The sequence below is a fragment of the Balaenoptera musculus genome, chromosome 9 (assembly GCF_009873245.2).
Source record: "Balaenoptera musculus isolate JJ_BM4_2016_0621 chromosome 9, mBalMus1.pri.v3, whole genome shotgun sequence".
NCBI lineage: Eukaryota > Metazoa > Chordata > Mammalia > Artiodactyla > Balaenopteridae > Balaenoptera > Balaenoptera musculus.
Genome location: NC_045793.1, coordinates 39,516,433 through 39,541,905, shown reverse-complemented (window position 1 = coordinate 39,541,905; position 25,473 = coordinate 39,516,433). Strand labels below are relative to the sequence as shown.

General features: G+C 38.6%; 1 protein-coding gene across 4 annotated transcripts in view; it reads right to left on the bottom strand.

Moving 5' to 3' along the window:
• Positions 1-402: 402 nt before the first annotated feature.
• Positions 403-25,473, bottom strand: part of IMMP2L (inner mitochondrial membrane peptidase subunit 2) — a 901,263-nt gene continuing 876,192 nt past the window's right edge. For all 4 annotated transcript variants that reach the window (XM_036863031.1, XM_036863032.1, XM_036863029.1 and 1 more), the window contains one exon: positions 403-1,571. In XM_036863031.1, coding sequence (XP_036718926.1) covers positions 1,434-1,571 — 138 coding nt within the window. In that variant the 3' untranslated portion in view covers positions 403-1,433. The remainder of the gene's footprint in view (positions 1,572-25,473) is intronic.

Genomic DNA, 25,473 nt, shown 5'->3' with positions numbered 1-25,473 from the left:
AAAAGTTTCAAGCCTTGAAATAGCAATGAGAATTTGGTAATCTGCAGTTAAAGGCCAAAGTGTGAAGTTCAAGTTGGGGAAGAGAGGGAAATGGAAATGAAGAACTCATAAGGATAATATAGATCCACGGAGAGATATTAAGCAGATATTTTTAAAAACATGATAATTTTGACCAACCTTAGTATATAAGTACTCATTGATGTGTGTTGAACTAGCTATTATGATGCTAATGAATTATTATTAGTAACATACACTCTTAATTTGCATTTGTTTTTTGCTGTTGCTCTTTCTGTTCCTGCCAGCTAATGAGTTTGCATCCACATTTGCAAGATGGCTAAACCTTGTTTGGGATCTTATCTGCCGATGAAACAAAAGAAAATGAGACGAGGCACACAGAGGAGATTGAGCTAGAGATGTAGTTTCCATAAGCACAAACCTCCAACCAATGGGAGGAAAAAAAGAAAAGCTTCATACATATAGACTTGCATGCAGGGAATTTACCTCCTTAGCTATACAATTATAAAATCTATTATGCCAATATTACTCCACTTTTCAATAGTGATTTCAGAATTATAGACATGAGCACTGAAAAATCATTGGGAGGGAAAAAAATCAAACTTGTTTGATCTGGAGTGATTTTTCCATTTCACTCAGAACATTTTACCAAACAGTAACCGAATATTGACAAATAGGTTCACTCATCAATGTGAATAGGCATGAGATCACTAAGAAGTTCTGGATTAAAAAAAAGGGCCAGTAAGAAAGATTTGGCTATATGAAAATATTGAGAGAATTGATTCCCCATTACTTCCTTCCTTCCCAAAGAGAGAATGTATTCCTTATTAATGGATGATTATTACAGGTCAAATAATAAACACCCAAAACAGTACCTGAACAAATCAGTGTTTTATTTTTACATCATAGTTTACTGTTCTTCCTAACTGACAGTCACTGCATTGTAGATACTGTCAATTATAATTCCTAACAAACACTATGTGTATAATGTTTCTTCATCTATCTTCCATCTTAAGAGTAACTGAGTAATGTTATGTGATGGAAGTAAATATTAGTCTTCATATCCTTCCAGCAGCAAGCTCCAAAATCAAAACCTAACAATCAATAGAATATGTATGCATAAAAAAATCCAAAATTTATCCCCTTTGAGAAATATGGGAATAAAATTTTCATATTCCCAAAGGTCTGCATTTTTTGGGCATTAAACGGTATTACAATTTAACACAAAATCAGGTGACATTTAATACTGTTTAATAAATATTTTAAAACTCTTTCTCTACTAATACAGATCATCTTAATGTGACTGATAGAAATGTTTCTTGCACTGCATCATCTTGGGGGAAGCTTTGCCCCTATGGTGTTCCTCTTCTCCATCCCTCTTCCTGGGGTTGGTGGTGGTGCCTCCCCATAGCAGCAGCTCAGGGAGATCCACGCAGGCAGTCCTCTTCACTCTGAATGGGCAAGCGCTCTGGAGGAAGAACAGATTCCAATTTCTGCCAGCGCTCTGGAGGCCACAGGATGTGAGTAGCATGACCATGCAGGAGTCCCAGGGAAACCTGAACTCATGAGAGACACAAAGTGAGAAAGATGTTCTTTTATATAGGATCATCATTAATATCTTGAAAACAGAATTTGATACAGGTCTGATATTCCATGGAAAGATAATGATGATGATTAAGATAGTAAACCCTTAGTGGCATTTTTTCTAGGTGCTTTATTCCTTTAATACAACCATTTGAGGTAGGTACTGATATCCCCTTTTTGCATAAGAGAAAACTATGTTCAGGGAGGTTAAAGCACTAGCCAGAGGTCACATAGCTCTCAAGCCACAGAGGCTGGCTTCAAGGCTGAGCAGTCCAACTTCAGCGGCTGCACCCTTAACCTCTATCGTCAGTAGACTGGTTGCTTAACCCCCGGAGGCATGAATCTGGTTTACATTCTCAGAATTTCCTCCAGCGTTCCCAGTATCTCAGAGAGACTTTTTCTTTTTTTTTTTTTTTTTTTTGGTGGAAAATCAGAGATACCTTAAAAATATCTATATTTTGTAAAAACTACTGTCCCACATGCTGGATGAGCAGCAGAAGTTAGGTGTGAGACTGGGTAGGGTGCCTCCACCGAAAGTACACTGAGCAATTTGGGTTTACTGCTCACGAAGAGAGGTGGGAAACCAAGGGGAAAAAATCCAGTATATGGTCCTCTACTGATGATGGTTCGACTTATGACTTTTTGACTTTATGATGGTGTGAAAGCAAGACTCACTCAGTAGAAACCATACTTCCAATTTTGATCTTTTCCCAGGCTAGCAATATACGGTATGATACTGATACTTTCTTGTGATGCTGGGCAGTGTCTTTGAGCTGCACAATTACAAGGGTAAACAACTGATACACTTACAACTATTTTGTTTTTCACTTTCAGTACAGTATTCAATACCTTACATGAGATATTCAGTACTTTATTATAAAATAGGCTTTGTGTTAGATAATTTTGCCCAACTGTAGGCTAGTGTTAAATGTTCTGAGCACGTTTAAGGTAGGCTAGACGAAGCCATGATGTTTGGTAAGTTAAGTTTATTAAACGCATTTTTTACTTAAGATATTTTCAACCTTCAGTGGGTTTAGCAGGATGTAACCCTATCATAAGTGGAGGAAAATCTATATGAAAATCACTGCAGATGGTAAAAGACATACCAGGATCGAAGTGGAGGCAAGGGAAGGGAACTTTTCCTGGAGGATATAAGACTGAGTCCTGAGAGGGAGGGAGCCCTTAAAGACATGTCAGGGCTCCCTAAGGACATGAACTGCAGTGCTCAAAAGAATGTAGCAAACCGGTTTAAAATGCAGATCAAGGCCCTATACTCAGAGATTTCCAGGCCCTCCCTCAGACCTGTGAAGGGTAATCTGTGCCTTTTGTTGTCGGTGCTATCAGGTAATATTTTAACGGTATGTAGAAGCTTACAAAACACACTCATATTGAGTGCCATCTATAAACCAGATACTATGTGTCCATTTTATTTTCAAATGTTTTCCCTATAAATTGAAGCTCCATAGTGATTAACATATGACACTGCTTTCATTAAAGTTCTTCTATTTATATGCGTTTGAAAAATCACACTGCCCAGAGACTCAGAGCTGGATGTCAAGGGAAACACTTCCAAACAGATAACCAGAAACATTAAAAAAAAAAGTAAAGAAAACATTCACAACAACTTGAAATACAAACAAAATAAGCCCAAAGGGTACCAAGAAGCCCATGGGCCCAATAATGGAATTTTTCTTCAACTTGTTACTGTAAAAATCAAACCTACAGAAAATTTGAAAATGTTGTATAAAAAATAGTTCTATTCACCAAAATTCACCAGTTATTTACATTTTGCTGCATTCATTCCCCTCTCATATGTGTATATATGTATTTCTACACATATACTTTTTCCTGAAACATTTGAAAGTTGTTGTCATCATGCTGAATTTATCCCCAAATACTTCAGCGTGTATCACCTAAGACACTTTCCTACATCAACACAATACATTATATGCAAGACATTTAATATTGATACAATATTACTTAATATACAGCCCATATACAAATGTTTTCAATTGTCCAAATGTGTTTCAGAGCTATTTTATTTTTTAAATTTTCAACTGAGGATCACAAATTGCATCATGATTGTCACTATGATGCTTCAGTTTACATTTGGCTTAATCTAGAGGTTCTACATCTGTAATTGCCTGATTTTTTTCCCCTCCTGATTAGAGTCAAGTGTTCTTGGCAAGTATACCATATAGCTGATATTATATTCTTACCATTTTATCACATCAGGAGGCACAAAATATCAGTTCATCCCATGTCATGTGAAGTTTTGATCATTCGATTAAGGTGATGTTGACCAGGTTTCTCTTGTAAACCAATCAATCATTTTCCTTTTGTAATAAGTAATCAGGGGGATGATATTTTGAAATGTAAATATCCTGTATGTCAACAACATACCATCTCACTGCTCTCTGAAGGAAGCTGGTTTCTAAAGCATCTAAAATAATGTTAACATCTATTGATTATCCTGCCTGAAACAGGATAATCAATCAATTATTCTTTCTAAATTTATTTCTTTTACATTTATTAGCTTCCATTCTTCTCTTAAAAAGTGCTGTCCCCTCCAACCTCAAATGCCTATATATATATATATATACACACACACACACACACACACATATATATATATATATATATATATATACATATATATATATATTTTAGTTTAGGCACACGGGATCTTTCTTTTAGTTGCACCTTGTGGGACCTAGGTCCCCGAACAGGGATCAAACCCGGGCCCCCTGCATTGGGAGCACGGAGTCTTAGCCTCTGAACCACCAGGGAAGTCCCCAAATGCCTATATTTTAACATAAAAGATTCCTTTTTAAATTCAAAATCTTACTATCATTTGGTTTGTTTGATACTCAGATGTCCTACATTGGGCCAGTGGGGGTCCTTTGTTCATTTTTGGGTATGCCTCCATGAATCTTTGAGCACTTCCTAACTTTTTGGTACCATTAGGTGTTGTGGGCTTACCTTGTACTTTATACCTGTTCCCTCTGAAATTAGACATCTCTTTAAAGAGCCTTGGTTTCTTTTGTCAAGGAACGCTACTTAGAAATCAAGATCTGGTACTAGATGTGCTCATTGCTCCTGGGGGTGTCAACCTTCTATGCCATTTCAGGGGATAAACATAAAAAGCCCCAAACCACAGGATTCTCTCTTACCTCCTGCATTCCCTATTTCTATCTCCCTTCTTCCAGAGTGAGCCCTCTGTCTCCCCATAACAACACATTTACACTATCCTAAAATACACAAAAAATAGTTTTGAGATCACTATACTATAAATACTACCAACAACAAATTTCCTGAGTAAAAATCGAGATTTCTTTGCAATTATTTTGGTCCTTAAAATAGATCTCATTTTAAGGGTGTATTGGCAGAGTCCTGTATTCAAAACTTAGTTGAATTCAGTCGTTTTTTTCTTCCTAATATACAGTTATATTTCCATTCGATATATAGTTAGGCCCATTTGTTTCTATTTGTATTCAATTTTAGAGTTCCCTTTTGTTATCCTTTTTGATTCAATTTAACTTTTGAATAAATATTTAAATGGTTTAAGAGTAAAATTATTCTTAAAAGGTATGGCGTGCAGAATAATGTCCCCACACAAACTCCAAAGATGCATATCCTGATCCCCAGAAGGTGTGAATATGTAATGTTCCAGGGCAAAATGGGAATTAAGGTTACAGATGGATTTCAGGTTGCTGATCAGTTGGTCTTAAGATAAGGAGACTATCCTGTAGGATCCCATGGACACAAATGTAATCACAAGGGTCTTAAATGTAGACCAGCTAGGCAGAAGGGTCAGATTCAGAGAGAGATTTGAAGATACTGATGCAGAACAGGGCCATGAGCCAAGGAATGCAGGTGGACTCTGAAAGCTGGCAAGGAAACAAATTATCTCCTAGAGCTTCCAGAATAAAGGCAGCCCTGCTGATACCTTAATTTTAGCCTAGTGCCCATTTTGGACTTTTGGTCTCCAGAACTGTAAAATAATAAACTTACGTTGTCTTAAGCCACTAAACTTGTGGTGATTTATTACAGCAGCAATAGGAAACTAATAAACTAATAAAAAATACAGAGAAGTTCCACTCCCATCTGCTACCTTACCTCTCTAATAGGCTAACTATGTTAATTAGTTTCTGGTTTATCCTTTTTTTTTTTCCAAAAAAGAAAATATATGTAAAAATACATACTTTTATCAGTTTTTATCTATTACATTCTTATTTCCCTTTTTTCTCATACTGAAGGTATATATTCCCTTTTGCATGGTACTTTTATTCTTAACAGCATATCCTGGAAACCACTTCCTATCACTTCATAAAGATGGAGCCTGTGGTTTTTACAAAAGCCCTATCCCACATCCAAGCGATTCTGATTAACCCCACTAGAAATCTAGATCTGGACTTTCCGCTTGGCTTCACACCAAGAAAAGGTAAACCTAACCAACTTTAAAAACTCTCTTGAATATATTTGGAACTCCTAAGTAACCATTCTAACCATATTAAATGCAGAAGCCTAGATCTAAATGGTCTATCATGCTGCCGTTTTTTTAAAATCTATTTTTGTCCTTGTCTGGGCTCAGCTGAGCTAGAGAACAGCTGGTCTCCATCCCCTCCACAATAACCCTTTTTAGATTTGATAGCTGCTACTCAGTTGTTCCTCAAGCCTTTATTTGCTTTTCCAAGTTGTTTAACTTTTTTCATAAGGTTGATCTGCCAATCTTTTAACTTGGCTGAACTCTTGCCAATATTTTTGCCTGATTTCCTAGTTTCGGAGCTCAGTTTTAACAGTGATTCAATTTTTTTAAATCAACATTCAGTTTACCAAAACCTATTACAATTTTATTCCAAACATTTATTAGAAATGCTACTCTAACTTCCTGAAAAAAATGATTCATCTTCATAATTATAAATAATGGTGAAAATTCCCACAGATGGATAATGTATCATTTTAAAACATGGTATGGGAATGCAAAATATAACTGTTTTTTAAAGACTGAGATTAAGATAGAGTGCCTAGTCACTCCCTTAGCTATCTTGTCACGGATCTTTATTTTTTTTGGTTGGTATGTACATAGACATGCAAAGAACACAGTGAATTTAAAAGGGCATAAAAATCCAGAAATATATTAAACTTTAAACAAATTAAAAGTTATCTTCAGGTCCAGCTTTGGTGTCCACACATACTGTGTTAGGCATGGTCTTCCAGAGAAAAAGAACCAATAAGATGTGTGTATATATAGGAAGAGATTTATTTTAAGGAATTAGCTCACACAATTATGGAGACTTGGTGAGTCCAAAATCTGATGCAGAGGGCCAGTAGGCTAGAGACTCAGGAAAGAGCTGTAGTTTAAGTTCAAAGGCAATCTGCTGGTAAATTCCTCCCTGGTTGGGGGAACGTCAACCTTTTGTTCTTTTCAGGCCTTCAACTGACAGCTCTCCAGTACATGAGTGTGACTTATCCAACCTGCTTTCAAAGTCCACCCATCTAAATGTAAATCTCATCCAAAACCACTCTCGCTGAATGATGTTTGACCAAATATCTAGGCACCTTGGCCCAGCCAAGTTGACACACAAAATTAACCATCATACCTACAAATATAATCACCTCTGACAAACATATTTCCTCTGTGCTTACTCAATGTCACACACAGTGTTCACTGTATTCAGGGTGATGTTCCAAACGACTTACTTATACATACTGACTCATTTAATTCTCACAATAACCCTGATGCAGGTACTATTGTCTCTACTTCATAGTTGAGGAAACTCAGATATAACAATACATTTTTTGAGCTGACACTTTAATACATGCCCTCTGGCTTTCGAATATCTATATCAGGATCACCATATAATTTATCATACAAATGAAACACTTCTGACAGTCAATGGGGGCACTTTTTAAATTAAGTCAGGATAATAATTTGTCCAAGACTGTCCTGGACAAATCAAGATACGGTCACCCTAATCATACTACTTCTTGATATTCCTAGGTCCCACATACTTTCCTGAAACAAGTAGATTTATCAAAAGGAAATGCACATCATGGGCAGAATTGTGTTCCCCCAAAATTCATATACTGAAGCCCTAACCCTTAGTACCTAAGAATGTGACTGTGTTTGGAGCTGATAGGGCCTTTAAAGAAGGGACTAAGATAAAATGAGGTCATTAGGGGAGGCCCTAACCCAATCTGATGGTAAGCTTGTAAGAAGAGGAGATTAAGGCACACAAAGAGGTAACAGGGTTGCATGTAGACAGGTGAAAGACCACGTAGGGGCACAGCAAAAGGACAGTCACTTGCACGCCAATGAGAGTGGCCTTGGAAGAAACCAAACTCACCAACACAGTGATCTTGGATTTCTAGGCTCCAGAACTGTGAGAAAATTTGTTGTTTAAGCTGTGCAGTCTGTAGTATTTTGTTATGGCAGCCCTAGTAAACCAATACAGACATAAATAAAAAGGAACACTGTGCTGGAAGCCAGTTCCTGAGATGTCCCAATATTCACACCAAATAGGGGAACAAAGGAAGAGGATGAGAAAAAAAGGAAAAAAAAATCTGTTATTAAAGAGCGAGAGAGAAAGATGCTTAAGCATGTATTGAATACAATTTTTTTCAATAGCTTAAATACTTTGACCAACCAACCTAATATTTTATTGGGACTCAACGCTCCCCTCTCTTTGCTCGTTTGTGTTCCCTGTGTAGATGTGTCTCCTCCAATGGATTCACAGTATTTTTAGGCTTGAGGAATTCACTTTTACAGTAAATTTTAAAACATAACACCAAAAACACATTAAACATTATAAACCCTTAGCAGATCATTGTATTTTTAGTATCTACTGAATGAGAAAATAGGTCCATTTACATGTATTAATGAGCCTCTTACAATAACTCTTTTGCCCAAAGATGCGGAATCAAGGATCTAGAATAATTGTCACCAAACTATTTTGAGGGGCTTCCCTGGTGGCGCAGTGGTTGAGAATCTGCCTGCCAATGCAGGGGACACAGGTTCGAGCCCTGGTCTGGGAAGATCCCACATGCCGTGGAGCAACTGGGCCCGTGATCCACAACTACTGAGCCTGCGCGTCTGGAGCCTGTGCTCCACAATGAGAGGCCGCGACAGTGAGAGGCCCATGCACCGCGATGAAGAGTGGCCCCCGCTTGCTGCAAATAGAGAAAGCCCTCGCACAGAAACGAAGACCCAACACAGCCATAAATAAATAAATTAATTAATTAATTAATTAATTTAAAAAAACAAAACCAAAAAAAAAAACTATTTTGATTGTGTACCCCACTAGCAAAAATACTTGAGAATTCACCTTTGTATTTATATATTTAAAATTGTATATATAATATATAAATATAAAATTATATAATATATAATTATATAAAAGTATATTAAAATTACATATACATATGTATTAGTATTAACACTATAAAACCAAATGTTAGTAAAGCTCAAATTCCTATTTTTTAGATCCAAAGTTCTAATTTTTTTTTGCATCCAGGCGATCACTATAAACACCCCCTATATATTCCTGCTCCCTCTTTAGAAATCCCTTCTCTGGCAAACACCAAAATTACTGTCTGGAAAGTGATCAGTGCTATCAGTCAACTGGTTTGTTTTGTCCACATGATGCCAAGGAACCACATGGACTAAATTTACAGTGAACCGCCTGTCTTTGATTGAATTGGCTCCACTAAGAAGTTATTTTGGCATCTGGTAGACACAGCCTTCATGGGCCCAGCCTTTGCTTCAGGTGCCAGGGGCACAGGTGTGTGTTACTCTGGTTCCCTCCACCCATTTCCACAGGGCTACAGTCTACAGAACACTCTTCTGATTCTTGGCTTCAGGGCACCCTCTGTTGAAGGAAGAGCTTGCAAGGACAGTCTGTGAGTACTGTGATAAAATAATAAAAATAAAACCAGTTACTTTGTACTGGTCATTGCTGAGCAAGGACAAACATAAGCACATGAGTCTAGAGATAGGACAGAGGGGAAAACACAGAAAAGAAGGTAAGGAAGAAAGAAGATGACTGTTAATGGGGGCAAACTCCTTTTTAAAAAGGTGTTCAGAACTAGAGCCAGGGTCAGAAGAGGACCAATATGAGAAATCAGATGAAGCATAAAACTTCCAAGTTTATGTGACTAAAATGTTTTCTGAAAAGGACAGTGTTTCATCCAAGATTAGGAACTACTTTTCAGCAACAAATATTTGTTGAATGAGTGAATGTTCACTAAGGAGGAAAGCTAAAATCTGGAAATGCTATATTTTCTGATCTGGGCATCAAGGAAATTTCCTAACTTATCTTAAGAGAAACATCCACAGTTTGCCGGAAAACAATATTAAGTGACATAAGAGCTTTACAGATGATGTGCCACCGTGGATTGACCACAAACTAGTGCTACCAAAAAACTGTGATACAGTTCTTGATACAGTTCTTTGGTCCAGTCTCAAAAGAATTTTTTAAAGTTACAGTATGGAATTTAAAACATATACACGAAATACATAGATTTTAAATTTTTATATTTGCTGCCTCTTAAGAATTTTTAAATATATTACACAGGCAAAGAAAATTGGTTTGGATTGCCTCTGGGGACCACCATTTACCTCCAAAGCAAATGAACAATATTAGGGAGGAGAGAAATGTATAACGACTGGTCCTCAGTCTCCTGGGACGAGTACCATTGGTTTTTTGAGTAAGAGACCAAAATTCTGGCTACTTGTCCCCTTCCACACATTAAACTTTTCCTGAATACAATGTCCACATCAGTCTGCTATCCGTGGCAGCCAGGGAACACTGCTCACTGCTGTACTGGCAAACTCTTTCCGGACTGGAGTACCACAAAAGAGGGTGTTGTCTTGATCACTACTGATAAGACCAGAGATGGGAGTGGTACCTGGAGAGCAGGACACTAGAGAGAAACACAGGACTTCACTCAGGGTCCGTGCTTTGGTACTGCGCATTCAATATGATGCTGCAAGTGGACAGCGCAGGGCAGGTTCTGTGCACTGGTGATCAACCCCGAGGGAGCAGAGCACTAGGCCACTTACTAATCCCATGGAGGGACCCCAAGTAAACGGAGGACAGCAGAGATCATCACAATGCCCGCCACAAGGAACAGACGCCTAACATCTCACCCACTGCACCGTGGTGTCAGTCACCGAGGAAAACACAACGCCATCAAGCTCTGGATGGAACAGGGCATGGCTCACACAGAGAAGAGACAGAGCAACACCGGCTTCCACTGTGGCTGTTGGTGGTTCTCTGTTCCACAGAGAAGGATGCCCTGATAGTGCAGAGATTTGCCTTCCTGGCCCTGCCTCTGCGGTCACCATTTTCTGGGCATGTCAGTGTTACACAACAACAACACTAAAGGCAGGTACTTAAAAACAACCTAAAAGACTAAGAGAGGTTGAGGAGAGCAAAATAATTCCTTTACCAGAGAGCATAAAAGTGAGCTCTCTTGAAAATATGGACAAAAGCAGACGCGTGGTCTAAGTGAATCAAAAAGAATTAGAAATAAAGACAGGCAAAAACATACCATATGGAAAAATAAGCAACGGCACTGTTTTAAAATATTATGAAAAGGATATTTTTTATAAGTCTGAAGGATAGAAATGATAGCACCTACTGTATTTTTACACATGGATTAACATATACAAATTTGAGGTTTTCATTAACATTGTTTGATACAGTAGACAAGGGTCAGAAGGAGAATAGTAATGGCCTGTCAACCAGCACACATTCCCAAGATGCTTATCTACACAGCATTGAGCAGATAAACATAGTCCGCTAAACAAGAACATGTAGGGAGACTGCTTCCAGCCTAAGCAAGCACTGACCGACATCTACGCAAACACAAACTAGTAATGGCAAAGCTTTGGTTGTAGAGGTGGATGAGAGGCATGAGGGTCATGTGCTAAAGAATTATGCAGAAGACAAACAAGGAAAGTATCAACACTCCTAAGACCTAAGCTGGTAAGCAAAAGAATATATAGTAATAAAGGAGGGGAGAAGGAACGCTCTAGAAAAATGGAGAAATAAGTTAGAACAGAGGGGAAGCAGCAGCAGGTAAGGTAAAAGGCACAGAGGCAGTGGTGGCACACTGAGAAAGCTTTATTTGTGGGGAATGAACCACTTCCATTGCCCCCTCCCACAGGGACCCTAGTAGCAGCACCAGTTATGAGAACATGTCACCATCCAGAAAATCCCAGTGCTGTTCTCTTTCTCCTCCCTGAAGTGACAGGAGTAAGGGTCCTTGTACCTGGGAATATTTCCCTTGGATGAGAACGCCTTCCTTCCTAAAGATGTATAATACAGGCTCACAATACCTTATCTACAATTCCAAAATCCAAAGAGCTCCAAAAGTTCAATTGTTTTGTAACTCTCTGGTAGCAAAACCAGACGTGACCTAAACTGTTAGGAAATCATACCCTTTATTTATCCCCTGCAGTGTGCCTATTCATAATTTTTGCTGCAGAAGTATTAACGTGCTTGATTAGAGAAGTTGCCCCAGACTCTGCTGGGAACGTTATGTTACATGGTATAGATATTGTTTAGATGCTGTGTATAGACACTGATACCACCTTTCCAACATCCAAACAAACAGTCTGATTTCTGAAACACATTTGCCCTCTAAGTTTTAGATATAGTATTACCATCTTTAAATATCTGCAAAGATGAATATTTACCAAAGAGGATAAATGTAACCAGAGTTTTGGGCTCAGTCCTAGGTGGGATGGGACCCCGTGTAGGATCTCACCAACTGGCGGGAAAGACAGATGTTTAAACAGAGCATCAAAATACAATCCAATATGACAGACATAGGAAGGAGCCAAGTGCCCTGGGAGCAGAGACTGCGGTCAGACCTTGGGAAGGTTCCACTGAGCCGCAGCATCTAAGTTGGCTCCCAGGGATGATGGAGACTTCCCTCTCCTGAGGGTAGACCTTTACCCAATGACATCCCCTGCCAGATTTCTGTCTAGAACATTCTCCTAATCCTCCTTGCCCCCCACTGAGTTGCAAAATTGAGACAATGTGATAGCTTGATACAACCCAGTACTTTGCCATCGAAAAGGAAAGCCACATGCTTTACAAAAGATTCAAAATGAGATTCTCTCTTCTAAAGACCTCACTCTAGGACAAGTGTTTTCCTTCATTATCAACAATTTTAACTAATCATTTCAAAGCAATTTTCCTGTTCAAGACTGAGCTTTAATCAGAATGCATTTTCAGGTCACTTCATGGCCTCTTCAGGATTCTCTCTAGGTAACTACAGAATCAGGCATAACCATTCCAGTCCCCCCCAACCCCGGCACCTTCAGTAAGTAGTTAGTTCAACATTTTATGCAGAAATAGATACAAAACAGGCCTCTAGGGGTATCTCCAGCTAATTTTCATGAATTAATTTCCCAGGATTAATGTTTATGCACCAGTCTCTTCACCACATAATCAAATCACTGGAGTTGAAGTGGTCTAACTCCTTATTTTGCAGCTTGATTAAGCAGGTGATGAAATACTTGAATATAATTTGGATAGTTAGAAACTCACAGTATCAACAATAAACCACAGTGGGGGATGACGTTACTGATGATGTCTCATTGTTTACTTGTGTTCTCTCTAGTAGCTCGTGTCCCACATGCTATTTTTATGTAGGAGATAAAACAGTCCATATAAATACGTGAGAGGAGAGGCGTAAAAGTCTTTACTGTGGTTGACATTGTTTTAAACCATATTTAGGCCACTGGGCAGACAGCTGCTGAGACAAACCAGACTGCCATTGGTAGGAGAGGATTTGGGACAACAAGGTATCCAGCAGCCGTTGCCAGACCTGCTGCTATGGTGGATGAAGACACATCCCTACCATGGTTACCTCTGTTCATTTGGGTGGTTATCTGGCATCCAGTCTCTATCTTACCATCTCTCCCTACCTCCCATCCCTCTTTTATTCTTTTTTCAAAAAAAAAAAAAAGAAATCAAGGAGGCTTACAAAACAACCAACCAGGAACAAAAGAAGATAAATAAAAGTGACAACTACAAGAGCCAAGATAGTTGCTGTGGAGAGCACACTTGGTACGCAGCATGTTTTCTTCTTCATGGTGGCTCTCAGATAGCTAGCTTACACAGCTCGCATAGGAGAGGGGGAAGTGTCCCAATTTTTAAGGGAAGCTAAGTTTTTGTCTGATTAAATTTCTGCAAGCTATTTCTCACATGGGCTCTGTCACAGGATACTCGAAGCATCAAAATGGACAATGTCCATGGAAGTAGGTTCCACCTAAAAAACAGTAGGACAGTTCAGCTTACTGGCAATTAGCTGTTCTGCCAAATGATTAAGGCGATGTTGTCTCGTATGTAATCTAGAGACCTAACTTATTCCAATGATAAGTACTTAGATTACCTGGCAGCACAGATAGATAGAATGCCCTTTAAATGATCTTTTCTAAATATTTCTTTCACCTGTGTTTTTGATATACAAGATCTGTTCTGTGTTGTTTGTGGCAGGAGATAATTCCTGATCCAAAAATCTGGCTGTGTATCTACAAATGAAGGATGAGTTGGAACTGATGATCTACTGCACTCAGCCCTTCTCCTCATCCCAGAACAATATCTTAGTGGTCAGAGCTATAACTACTGTTCTTAAATTTAAGCTTACCAAAATCCAAAGAATTGCGTTGATAAGGAAAAAAGAAATTACGCAGTATAATAAAAGGTAATTGAAAGAATGGTCTAAACCCTAGCAAAACTGGCTTCTCTAGAAGAAATATCCACCAGGTATTTGAAGTGATAAAGGTACACATGATAGAGCAGGATCTTAAGGATCACTGAGATCATTATAGTTATGGGTGTGGCATGCGTGAGTACCACCCGTTTCAACCACCTTTTTGTGTCTGTACAAGTCTTGGTGAGAAGAAATGCCTTCATCCACTGCCTACACCCCAAGCTGGATGGTCCAGATATTCCTTCTTTCCATTGCCAATAGCTGAGGGTAGGCACGTGACCAGGGCTCAACCAATTGGATACTGAAATCCAGGGCTATGAATGTGGAGGGAGTGATGCAAAGACACAGAAATAGTCAGAGATTACTGGCAGAGACGAGAGTGCCAGGAAGTGTGCAGTGACACCAATTGCCAAACCCATCATCCTGCTTCTGTGTGTGACATAAGGGTGTCCTATGTTGCTAACTGTCTAATTCCCAAGCCTTGTTTTCATCCCATCCATTCAGTGATATCCAATATCGATATCCTTTCCAATGACATCTTTTCTACTTAAATTAGTCAGGATGAGTTTGTATTATTTGCAACCAAGATACCTGATGAATACACTGCCATGGAAATCCTTACACATGAATAATGTTTATAAGGATATTAGAAATTAGGTCTAATCCCCAGCCCCACAGGTGAGGAAATCGAGGCTCAGAAATGCTGCCCACAGTCAGTTAGGGCTGGGACTCAGCACTGGCTCCTAGTTCAAAGTCGTTTTCACCATACCTGTTAGTGATACAAAGTGCAGAGCCCTGGAAATTGTAATGTTTGGCATGGGGCCCTGCATTGATGCTTTCTAAACCTGGTTTCACCCCAGGGAAAAGAGAGGCCTTTCATTTTCTGCAGGAAAAAAAACAAACATTGCACGTTAAGGTCTGTACACATCCATGCCGCTTTGGGAACTGTTGCTGATTTGTAGCAGCAGAACACGTTACAAGTCACTGGGCTGTAAGGAATGCTTGCTGGCAGTGACAAGAAAGGCAGTGCTTACTACAGCAATGTGGTTATGTCCACGTGCATAAAAGAGCCTGGAAAACGAAGAAGTGGGGAAAGACTCTAAAAGACACTCCCTTTACTCAACACCATAGATACATAAAAGCCTACTATGTGCAAAGCACAGGGCATGATGTTCTAAATGTACCAAGATGTATGAGCCATAGACTCTGGCCTTGAGGAGCTTACAACTCAGATGGGAAGACGGCTGTCACAAGCTTGATCCATAGGATGTGTTTGGCAGAAGCAGAGGTTGCAGGAAATGAGAGTGATCTGGTGAGTAACACAGGCCATTGAAGGATTAGGAGGAGATTATATGTCCAACACTGTAAGAGGGGACGCCACCTCTGACCACAGTCTAAGGAAAGAAAAAAGGCAAGAAAGTGGAGAGCAAGAGAACAGTCAGGAGATTTTTTGCAATGGTGCTGCCAAGAGATATGATTGTGTATGAGAGAAAAGAAAAGAAAGGAGCCTTCGGGAATGAAATCCACATTTCCTAGCACGGTATGCTTGGTCCTTCATTAATGGACCTCAGCTTTATGCCTCAGTGCTCCTCAACTTGTACCAGAATCACCCTCACACCTCTGCACATTTGCACATACTGCTTTTTCTGCCTCCTGAAAGGCTTTCTTTCACTGTTTACCTGGATAACTCCTCTTCATCCTTCCAGACATAGCTTACATGTTACTTCCTCCTGGAAGGCCTCCAAGCCCTCTTGCCATTCTCTGCAGTCTGGGCTTATTTATGATAACTAGTAATTACCACCCTGTGCAGTGAGGGTCTATTTAGTTCTTTGTATCTTACTAAGTATGAGCTTCTTGAAGCAGGCACTGTCATATTCTAAATCAAGGGAATGAAAGTAGAAAGAAGCTCAAAAAATGTTGACTGATTAAATTAATGAAACAGGAGATGATGTGGATTTAGACTAGATACAATTTAGCAACTGATTGGACCTGGGAGCTGAGAAAAGAACAAGGTGTAGAGATGGCTCATTTCTCACCTGCCTGGAAAGATGGTAATGCTATTAATAATAGAGGGATCACAGTAGAAGGAGCAGATATGGGAAATGATGAGTTCAGTATTGGATTATCAATCTGAGGATCCTGTTGAATGTCACGGGAAGACATCCCGAATGCAACTGAAAATTCTGTGCAGGAGTCCAGGCAACGGTGGCAAGTAGAACTTAGACATTCAGGAATCACCCAATTGTACCCACAGGAATTAATGTGCTCACCTAGAGAAGAAGAAAGTAAGAGTGCTAAGGACACAGACGTGGGGGACGTTGCATTTCAAAGGTAATGCTAGGAAGCTGTCAGCTACATGCAAGAATCAATACATTTTGCTGAGCTGTAACACACCCACCTCCAAGGCTTGACAGACTTTCGCACAAATGGAGGCATACTGCTCTCAGCTTGTAAAAAGGTGAGCATTGACAATAGGGGAGGAAATAGTTGTAAGTCACCTTTAAAACTGTAGTTGCTATTCTTTTTTTGACTGTGCCTAGAGAACATGTAAAGATCCAGAAAAAACCTATTAAAATTCTGAAAATGATGTTCACCTAGTGTGGTTATACATTTGTATATATGTATGTAACTCATGGACTAAATATATAATATAAAAACAAATCAGCAGATTGATCAAAATATCTCCTCTAATGGAAATAAATGTTTTGTTACGTTTAAACATTTTTCTTTCAGAAGGGTAAGTAAAATGCTTTCTAAGATTTTTAGCTGAGTTTTAAATTAATTTCACATTCTTAATACCACTTTGGTCAGAAATAAATTGTGTGAACCAAAAACGCTACTTAAAGGGCTGTATTATTTATCAGGAATAATACTATTTATGGAGGGTAATTATAAATCTTTTAGTTTAAATATTATGATCTATTTATTTTTTAATCAGGTTCACTACTAAGTAAATAAAAACAAAAGACATGTAAACTATTGAATAGATTTTTGCTACTTTTATTAGTTGTAAAGGATCTTGTTGCCTTCTTGAGAAGTCATCTTGTTAGTATAGTTTGAATCAACAAAGAAATAATGGTACTGTGATGATGTTAAAAGCACACACACAAAGAAAAAGTTACCTATGTGAGGTGATGGCTGTGTTAATTATCTGGATCTTGGTAAATATATACAATTATACCTGTCAGTTATTCTTCAATAAATTTGGGAGGGGGAAGCATATTGCCCAATGTCAATTCTAATATTGATATTAAGTTCCTGAATTGCCTCTATGGTTTTTTTGGTTAGATTTTGAGCTCCTGCAAATAATAGTTGTCTTGCTTTTGTACTTTGATTACAGTAGTTAATTCAGAGAAATCTCTCGAGGGTTATTTGACATTCAATCAATAAACATGCTAGCACAATGCCAGGACCTGAGACGCTCTGTATGAGATAGCAATTGCAGTATAGTGAAATTAGGGGAAATGTAGTCTTTTGACTTTGAATATGCACAGTTATTGTCTGAAAGTTAATTATAGACGATGTTTAAAGTTCAAGTTTACGTAATGATAGATGATCCATGTCAAAGATGGCATAGCAACAACAAGAAAAATACTGGTCGGATTACTAAGAAACAAAAAGAATTCCTGAGAGCTAACTAGATGGTATGTGGCTTATTTACAGAAAATTTCTATATTCCAAACTATTTGCTCAATTAGATTGAATGATTTGAAGTCATATCTTTTCTCTCTATATTGGCTGTATACACGCACACACACCTTGGAAAAGGTTGATAAGTTCAGTAGTAGCCTAAGGAAAATATAACAAAATATAACAAGGGCAAATTTATTTTTCCAGCGCAAAGTTACAAATTATCTTTGATCTGACACTATGGATTATACATGACTTTACTCCACTGACTCAGATAACTGAATGCTGGCTCTAATTTATAAATTCTTAGTGCTGTACCAAACAATTATGTTGTTTTACATATAGGTTAATGTTGAGAGTACAATAGGCTGATACGTACTGTTAAAACTCTCGGTGCTTTATAAATTCAGAGATAATGTTAAATTGTCAGGACTTAAGCCCAAAGAGAGACTGGGCTTAGCCTTGTGGCCCCACTGCTGGAGACACTCACTGCCCTGGGGAGAGGAACAGAGACTTGGCTGATGCTGAATGTTTCCACATATCTGGTGCTCTGTCTTCATCTCCGTGCCAGCTTCCCAGTATTAAGAAAGTGTCATCAATCATTTTCCTTACCAAAGTGGGGGTGGGGTGCACAAAGCACCAGGAGTAGAACCTGCCCTGCCTTTGGATGAAGCCTTTTCATGAGGATTCCTGGCCATATTTAGCCCACTGTAGCCAGTACTAACAGCATTGGAAGCAACAGTTCCAATTAGCTTTCCCTTTCCTTTTAGCACTTCCCCCCCCCCCGCCACCGCCCCGCCCTCGGCTGGCTTTTCCATGTCTTCTTAAACCTGAAAAGACAACTGCTTCATTACTTAGAAATTTTTTTTAACACACGAAGTTGGAGGGGATATCTCAACCCAAACAAATTCGTTAAAGACAGAGTCAAAAGAGATCCTCTCTAATCATCAAAAATCCTGATGATTCAGTATCAATAGCACACTGTCTATGTTCCCGAAATAACATGACACACAGATGGTCCAAGGGAGAGGAGTAGAGTAAGTAAGCATCAGTAGCAGACTGCTGAGAGCATAAGCTTTGGAGTCAAGAAATCACAGTGGGATCCAGACTGGAAAAATGAAGAGCCGCACCACCTTTGGTTAAGTTACTCCACTTCTTTCAGCCTTACTTTTCTCACTGTCGAAATGGGAACAAAAATATCAACCTTGCAAGGTTGCCACAAGAATGAAAGGGTGCAAAGCGCACAGCTCTAGGGCAGAGCCTTGATACATACGAATTACTACGCTACCCCATAGTAAATCAGGCGCAGAGGAAGCCTGAAGTATAATAAAATAACACCAAAAGAGAAGAAAATGAGGTGTTGAAAATAGCTACATTATACTGTATCCCACTGTTAACCGTGAATAGTGTCCAATTAGGGGTTATGCCTTTGAGAAAAAATGTTTTTGGTTAGCTTATGATGTCAGTTTATAAGTACAAAAATGATTGCAAGAATTCTTGTTCCAATAAAGTTCCTTCTTAGGAGCTCTATCAACAATAGCAATAAAACATGGGTGCTGTTATGTTTCATTTTTTTGATACAAGGCTAAACTTTGAAGGAGCTTTTCTATATACTGAGATGAGCTCAATAAAAACAAAATCCTCTGGATTAAGGTAACATCCCTAAGAGACTTCTAGCTCTGGTAAAGGCATTTGCAGTAATGAAAAACAGAGGGTCAGAGGACTCCATTGTTGCTTTAAATTACATGTGTGACAGATCACAAAGAATTGCTTTTAGGTAAATGAGCAATATTTTCTTGATTTTCTCCCACTCTTTCACAGCAGTTAAAAGGTCCCTGGAAAGTATGAATTTTCTTAACAAAATAACACTGCACTATAAATGGTGCCAGTTCCTGACCACTGACTCATTCCTTAACCTTTGCTGCCTTCTGTTTACACGATTCTGTTAAATAGTGACCTTAAACATCAGTGGCCTGTCTTCAGTCTCCATCTTCCTATGTAATTTTCAACCCTGATGATCATTCCCTGCTAGAAAGTCACCCCTGGTGACTACTCTACTTCTCTTCCGAGTGCTCTAAAGGGACTCCAGTTTTGCTGGATGATCATCACCCCAATTTCCTGAATCTAGGTATTCCCTGTGGTTATAGTTTTTCTCTTTATAGGCACTCCCTTGGTAAGCTCATCCATTGCTGTATCTTGAACTCCCACCACTTTGCCAATAACCCTCAAGTCCCTATGTCCAGCCTTACCCTTTTTCCTGACATCCAGACTTGATTCTCAGTGGCCTGTTGGACACTCCCACCAGGGAGTCCTCATTACCCAAATACGATGTACACAGCACACCAGCTCATCAGCATTTGCCCCAAGTGAGTGTCTTACCCTGGTTTTCTGATTTGGGGATCTCCTTGTTGCCCAGTCTTCACTGCAGTCTTAGAGCCATAATTAGACTCCTGGCTTTGCTTCAGCACCATCTTATTAAAATTAGTTGCCAGATTCTTCCTTGCTTGAATCCCTTTGCTCCTTCCCATTCTCACTGCCATCACCCAGGGACAGGTTCTGGTTTCCTCTTCCCTGAATGAGCACAGTAACCTCTATTCCAAACTCCCCAGTTCCAACCTTGTTTTGCTCCAGCTGCTATACGTACTGGTACCAGATTAATTTTCTAAAGCTTGGCTTCCATCAGATAATTACCAGGATGATCACACTTCAGTGGTTCTTCACTGCCTACTTGTGTAAGTAAAAGAGGAACGGCCTAGCATGCAAGACAGTAATAGGCCCACTTACCCACCTTTCCATTCTTTTCTCTCACTATTCCCTTAGCATGTACCCGACACAAGCTCCGTACAAGTTCTCCAGGGTGACTTGAGTGTCCATCAAAGCTTGAGAACGAATGCCCTAAACTACCAAAGTGAAATGGTCACAACTATTTCTTGGCTCCTCTGCACCTGTGGCTTTACTCTTGCCACTCCTCTCAGCATCCTTCATCACCACCTCCACATCCTCATTCTACCCCTCCCTTGACTGCCAGCAACATTTTCCATACGGCTTTTTAAAAACGACTCTCTTCCATCCTCAATGCTATAGACTTCTTTCTTGTTACCTTATTTATAATTATCTATTATGTGCCCTATCTTCCCTAGCTGACTATATGGTCCTCTAAGGCAGACCCCTGTCTAATATGTCTTTTTATTCCTTACTCAGTGTAACATGTTATCCATGATGGGCACTCAACAAATACCTTCTTCATAAACAATACAATGTCAAAAATAACCACACTCCCTTAGACAAGACCAGTTTAGGAAAGAACCATTAACCATGTTGCTGAAAACATGGACCTGTTTATTAATTGTAGCATGAAGTAGATTTCACAACATTGATTACTTCAAAATATAGATCTTTTATTGAGCAAAGAAATATATCTTTAAAAATAAGTTTTTAAGATTTTATACTTCTTGGCAAAATAGTCAAAGCTTGTATACGTAAACGGGTCTAACTATTTCTTTATGTAAACAAACTACCTATGGCACATTGTATTTTTCAAAGATGACCACAAAAGTACCTCACAACTCGAATGCTCTTCTGCAATGTAATCTTTCCACCCCACTCTCCCTTTAAAAGGTAAAGTCTATCTCTTCATCTGGTTGGGAGTGGGTACCTGTGACTGCTTTGATCAATTCTGGGCATAGCACTTAAGTGGTCTGGCAGCTTGTGCTTCTTAGAAACTATCCATCATATGAGAATTGTGACTCTGTGAGATCACCATGCTGTGAGAAGCCCAAACCACACTGAGAAGCCTCGGAGAATGAAATGTCACGTGGAGAGAGAGTGAGAGAAAGAACAAAGAACACTGAGGCACAAAACATCTCAGTGAAGATGTTGAAAATGGGTCCTCCAGCCCTTCCCACTACAGTTGATGCCACGTGAGTCAAACACAAACCACCTAGCTGAGTCCTTCCCAAATTCCTGATGCATAAAATTGTGGGTAAAATAAAACAGTTGTTTTATACCACTAATTTTGGTGTAGCTTGTTACACAGCAATATATAAACACTACTATCACTACTTTGGACATGTAGAACTGTGTCCATGCAAATACAAAATTAAAATGGTATGCTGACAATGCAGATAGCTAATCTTACAAACAGTAAACTTATATGTTATACAACCTAATGCTGAAGAAAACCTAATACTGACCAATTTATGAATTCCCCTTTAATTATGTCCTTAGCAAAAAGTTAATATGAAAAATGGATTACATATCTCTAATATTTTCCAAGTCAAGCCTCCATTACAGAAGGTACACTAAAGAGTACATTAAAAAATGAGCTGAAGACTATCAAAGAAACATAGGATATAAGTAAGTAATTGGAAAAGTTTGCAAACATGTATCCTGGTAAGTACATTATTAGTTTATATGAATTATGATGTATCCCAACACTAAAACTCTACATAGCCATTAAAAATGATGATATAGCTATACTGACAGTAAAAATGTTCATAATATGTTAAATGGAAAAAGCCAAGTACAAAACTGAATAACACAATCTCATTTTGGGTTATTTAAAAAAAAAGGTATGTATTTTTCCCATCTTCCCCCAATCCCCAACACACATACACATATTTTTTCCTGTGGGAAAAAAAGACTAAAAAGGATGCATATTGGGCTTCCCTGGTGGCGCAGTGGTTTAAGAATCTGCCTGCCAATGCAGGGGACACGGGTTCGAGCCCTGGTCCGGGAGGATCCCACATGCCACGGAGCAACAAAGCCCGTGAGCCACAACTACTGAGCCTGTGCTCTAGAGCCCGTGACCCACAACTACTGAGCCCATGTGACACAACTACTGAAGCCTGCGTGCCTAGGGCCCGTGCTCCGCAACAAGAAGCCCACACACCACAACGAAGAGAGTAGTCCCTGCTCGCTGCAACTAGAGAAAGCCCACATGCAGCAATGAAGACCGAAGGCAGCCAAAAATAAATAAATAAAATAAATAAAAAATTTAAAAAAAGAAAGATGCATCTCAATGTCTTTATCCTTAGGGGGTTATATTACAGTTCATACTTATTTTCTTCTCTTATTTTAAGGCAGTAATTCTTAAACTATGCTCCCCAACCACAGAATCAGTATCACTTGGGAACTTGTCAGAAATGCATATTTGTAGCCCCTACCTTGGGCCTACCACTCAGAAAGTCTAGTGTGCGGTTCAGCATTCTGTGTTTCTACACCCCTACTGGTACTTCTGATGTACGTGAAAGCATGGGAACTATAGCTTTACTTCTATTTTCTAATTTTAAAAAAGTGAATGTGTTTCCTTTATAAAAAATTTAAAAGGCCATTTTTTAAAAAAGAACTTAGGTCCCATTTGTTTATTTTTGTTTTTATTCTCATTATTCTAGGAGGTGGGTCAAAAAAGATCTTGCTGAGATTTAAGTCAAAGAGTGTTCTAAGTTTTCCTCTAAGAGTTTTATAGTGTCTGACCTTACATTTAGGTCTTTAATCCATTTTGAATTTATTTTTGTGTATGGCATTAGGGAGTGTTCGAATTTCATTCTTTTACATGTAGTTGTCCAGTTTCCTAGCACCACTTATTATTGTAAAGGCTGTCTTTGCTCCATTGTATATTCTGGCTTCCTCTGTCATAGATTAGGTGACCACAGGTGTGTGGGTTTATCTCTGGGCTTTCTATCCTGTTCCATTGATCTAAATTTCTAATTTTGTGCCACTACCATATTGTCTTGATTACTGTAGCCCTGTAGTATAGTCTGAAGTCAGGAAGCCTGAATCCTCCAGCTCTGTTTTTTTTTCCCTCAAGATTGCTTTTGCTATTCAAGGTCTTTTGTGTTTCCATACAACTTGTAAAATTTTTTGTTCCAGTTCTGTGAAAAATGCCATTGGTAATTTGATAGGGATTGAACTGAATCTATAGATTGCTTTGGGTAGTATTGTCATTTTCACAATATTGATTCTTCCAATCCAAGAACATGGTATATCTCTCCATCTGTTTGTGTCATCTTTGATTTCTTTCACCAGCATCTTACAGTTTTCTGCATATGGGTCTTTTGCCTCCTTAGGTAGGATAGACATTTCTCCGAAGAAGACATACAGATGGCCAACAAACACATGAAAAAATGCTCAACATCACTAATTATTAGAGAAATGCAAATCAAAACTACAATGAGATATCACCTCACACCAGTCAGAATGGTCATCATCAAAAAATCTACAAACAATAAATGCTGGAGAGGGTGTGGAGAAAAGGGAACCCTCTTGCACTGTTGGTAGGAATGTAAATTGATACAGCCACTATGGAGAACAGTATGGAGGTTCCTTAAAAAACTAAAAATAGAACTACCATACTACCCAGCAATCCCACTACTGGGCATATACCCAGAGACAACTATAATTCAAAAAGACACATGCACCCCAATGTTCATTGCAGCACTATTTACAGTATCTAGGACATGGAAGCAACCTAAATGTCCATCAACAGAGGAATGGATAAAGATGTGGTACATGTATACAATGGAATATTACTCAGCCATAAAAAGGAATGAAATTGGGTCGTTTGTAAAGATGTGGATGGATCTAGAGACTATCATACAGAGTGAAGTAAGTCAGAAAGAGAAAAACAAATATCATGTGTTAACGCATATATGTGGAATCTGAAACAGTTGGTATAGATGATTTACAAAGCAGAAATAGAGACAAAGACATAAAGAACAAATGTATGGATACCAAGGGGGAAAGGAGGGGATGGGATGAATTGGGAGATTGGGATTGACACATATACACTATTTTTCTTTTGAATTTTAGAATTTTATTTTTTTATACAGCAGGTTCTTATTAGTTATCCATTTTATACATATTAGTGTTAACACATATACACTGTTGATACTATGTATAAAATAGATAACTAATGAGAACCTACTGTATAGCACAGAGAACTCTACTCTGTGCTCTGTGGTGACCTAAATGAGAAGAAAATCCAGAAAAGAGGGGATATATGTATATGTATAGCTGATTCACTTTGCTGTACAGTAGAAACTAACACAACATTGTAAAGCAACTATACTCCAATAAAAATTTTTTTAAAAAACTTAGAAAAAGAAGGTTAAAGATGGTATGTACATTAAGTTTTTCTCTCCTTTATATTCTATTTATTTCTTTTATTCTTTTTCACAAATTTTAGCTTTTCTTATTTATTTTTAACTCATCTCCGTGTACTTAGTTCCCAGTTCATTGATTTTCTTTTTAGTTTTGTCAAATCAGCCTATTTTACCTGTCCATTAAGTTTTAATTTCAAACTGCTGTATTTTTCATTTCTAAAGGTCCCATTTTGTTCTCTTTCAAATCTATCTACTTTCTCTCATAGTGACCTCATTTTCCTTTCAGGGTGTATCCCTTCTTTTATATCTTTAATTCTTATAAGCATACATTTTTATTAGCCTCTTTGAGATCATTCACGTGGTTTATAGCTTTTGATTTTGACTTGATCTTTAGAGAATTGTTTCATCT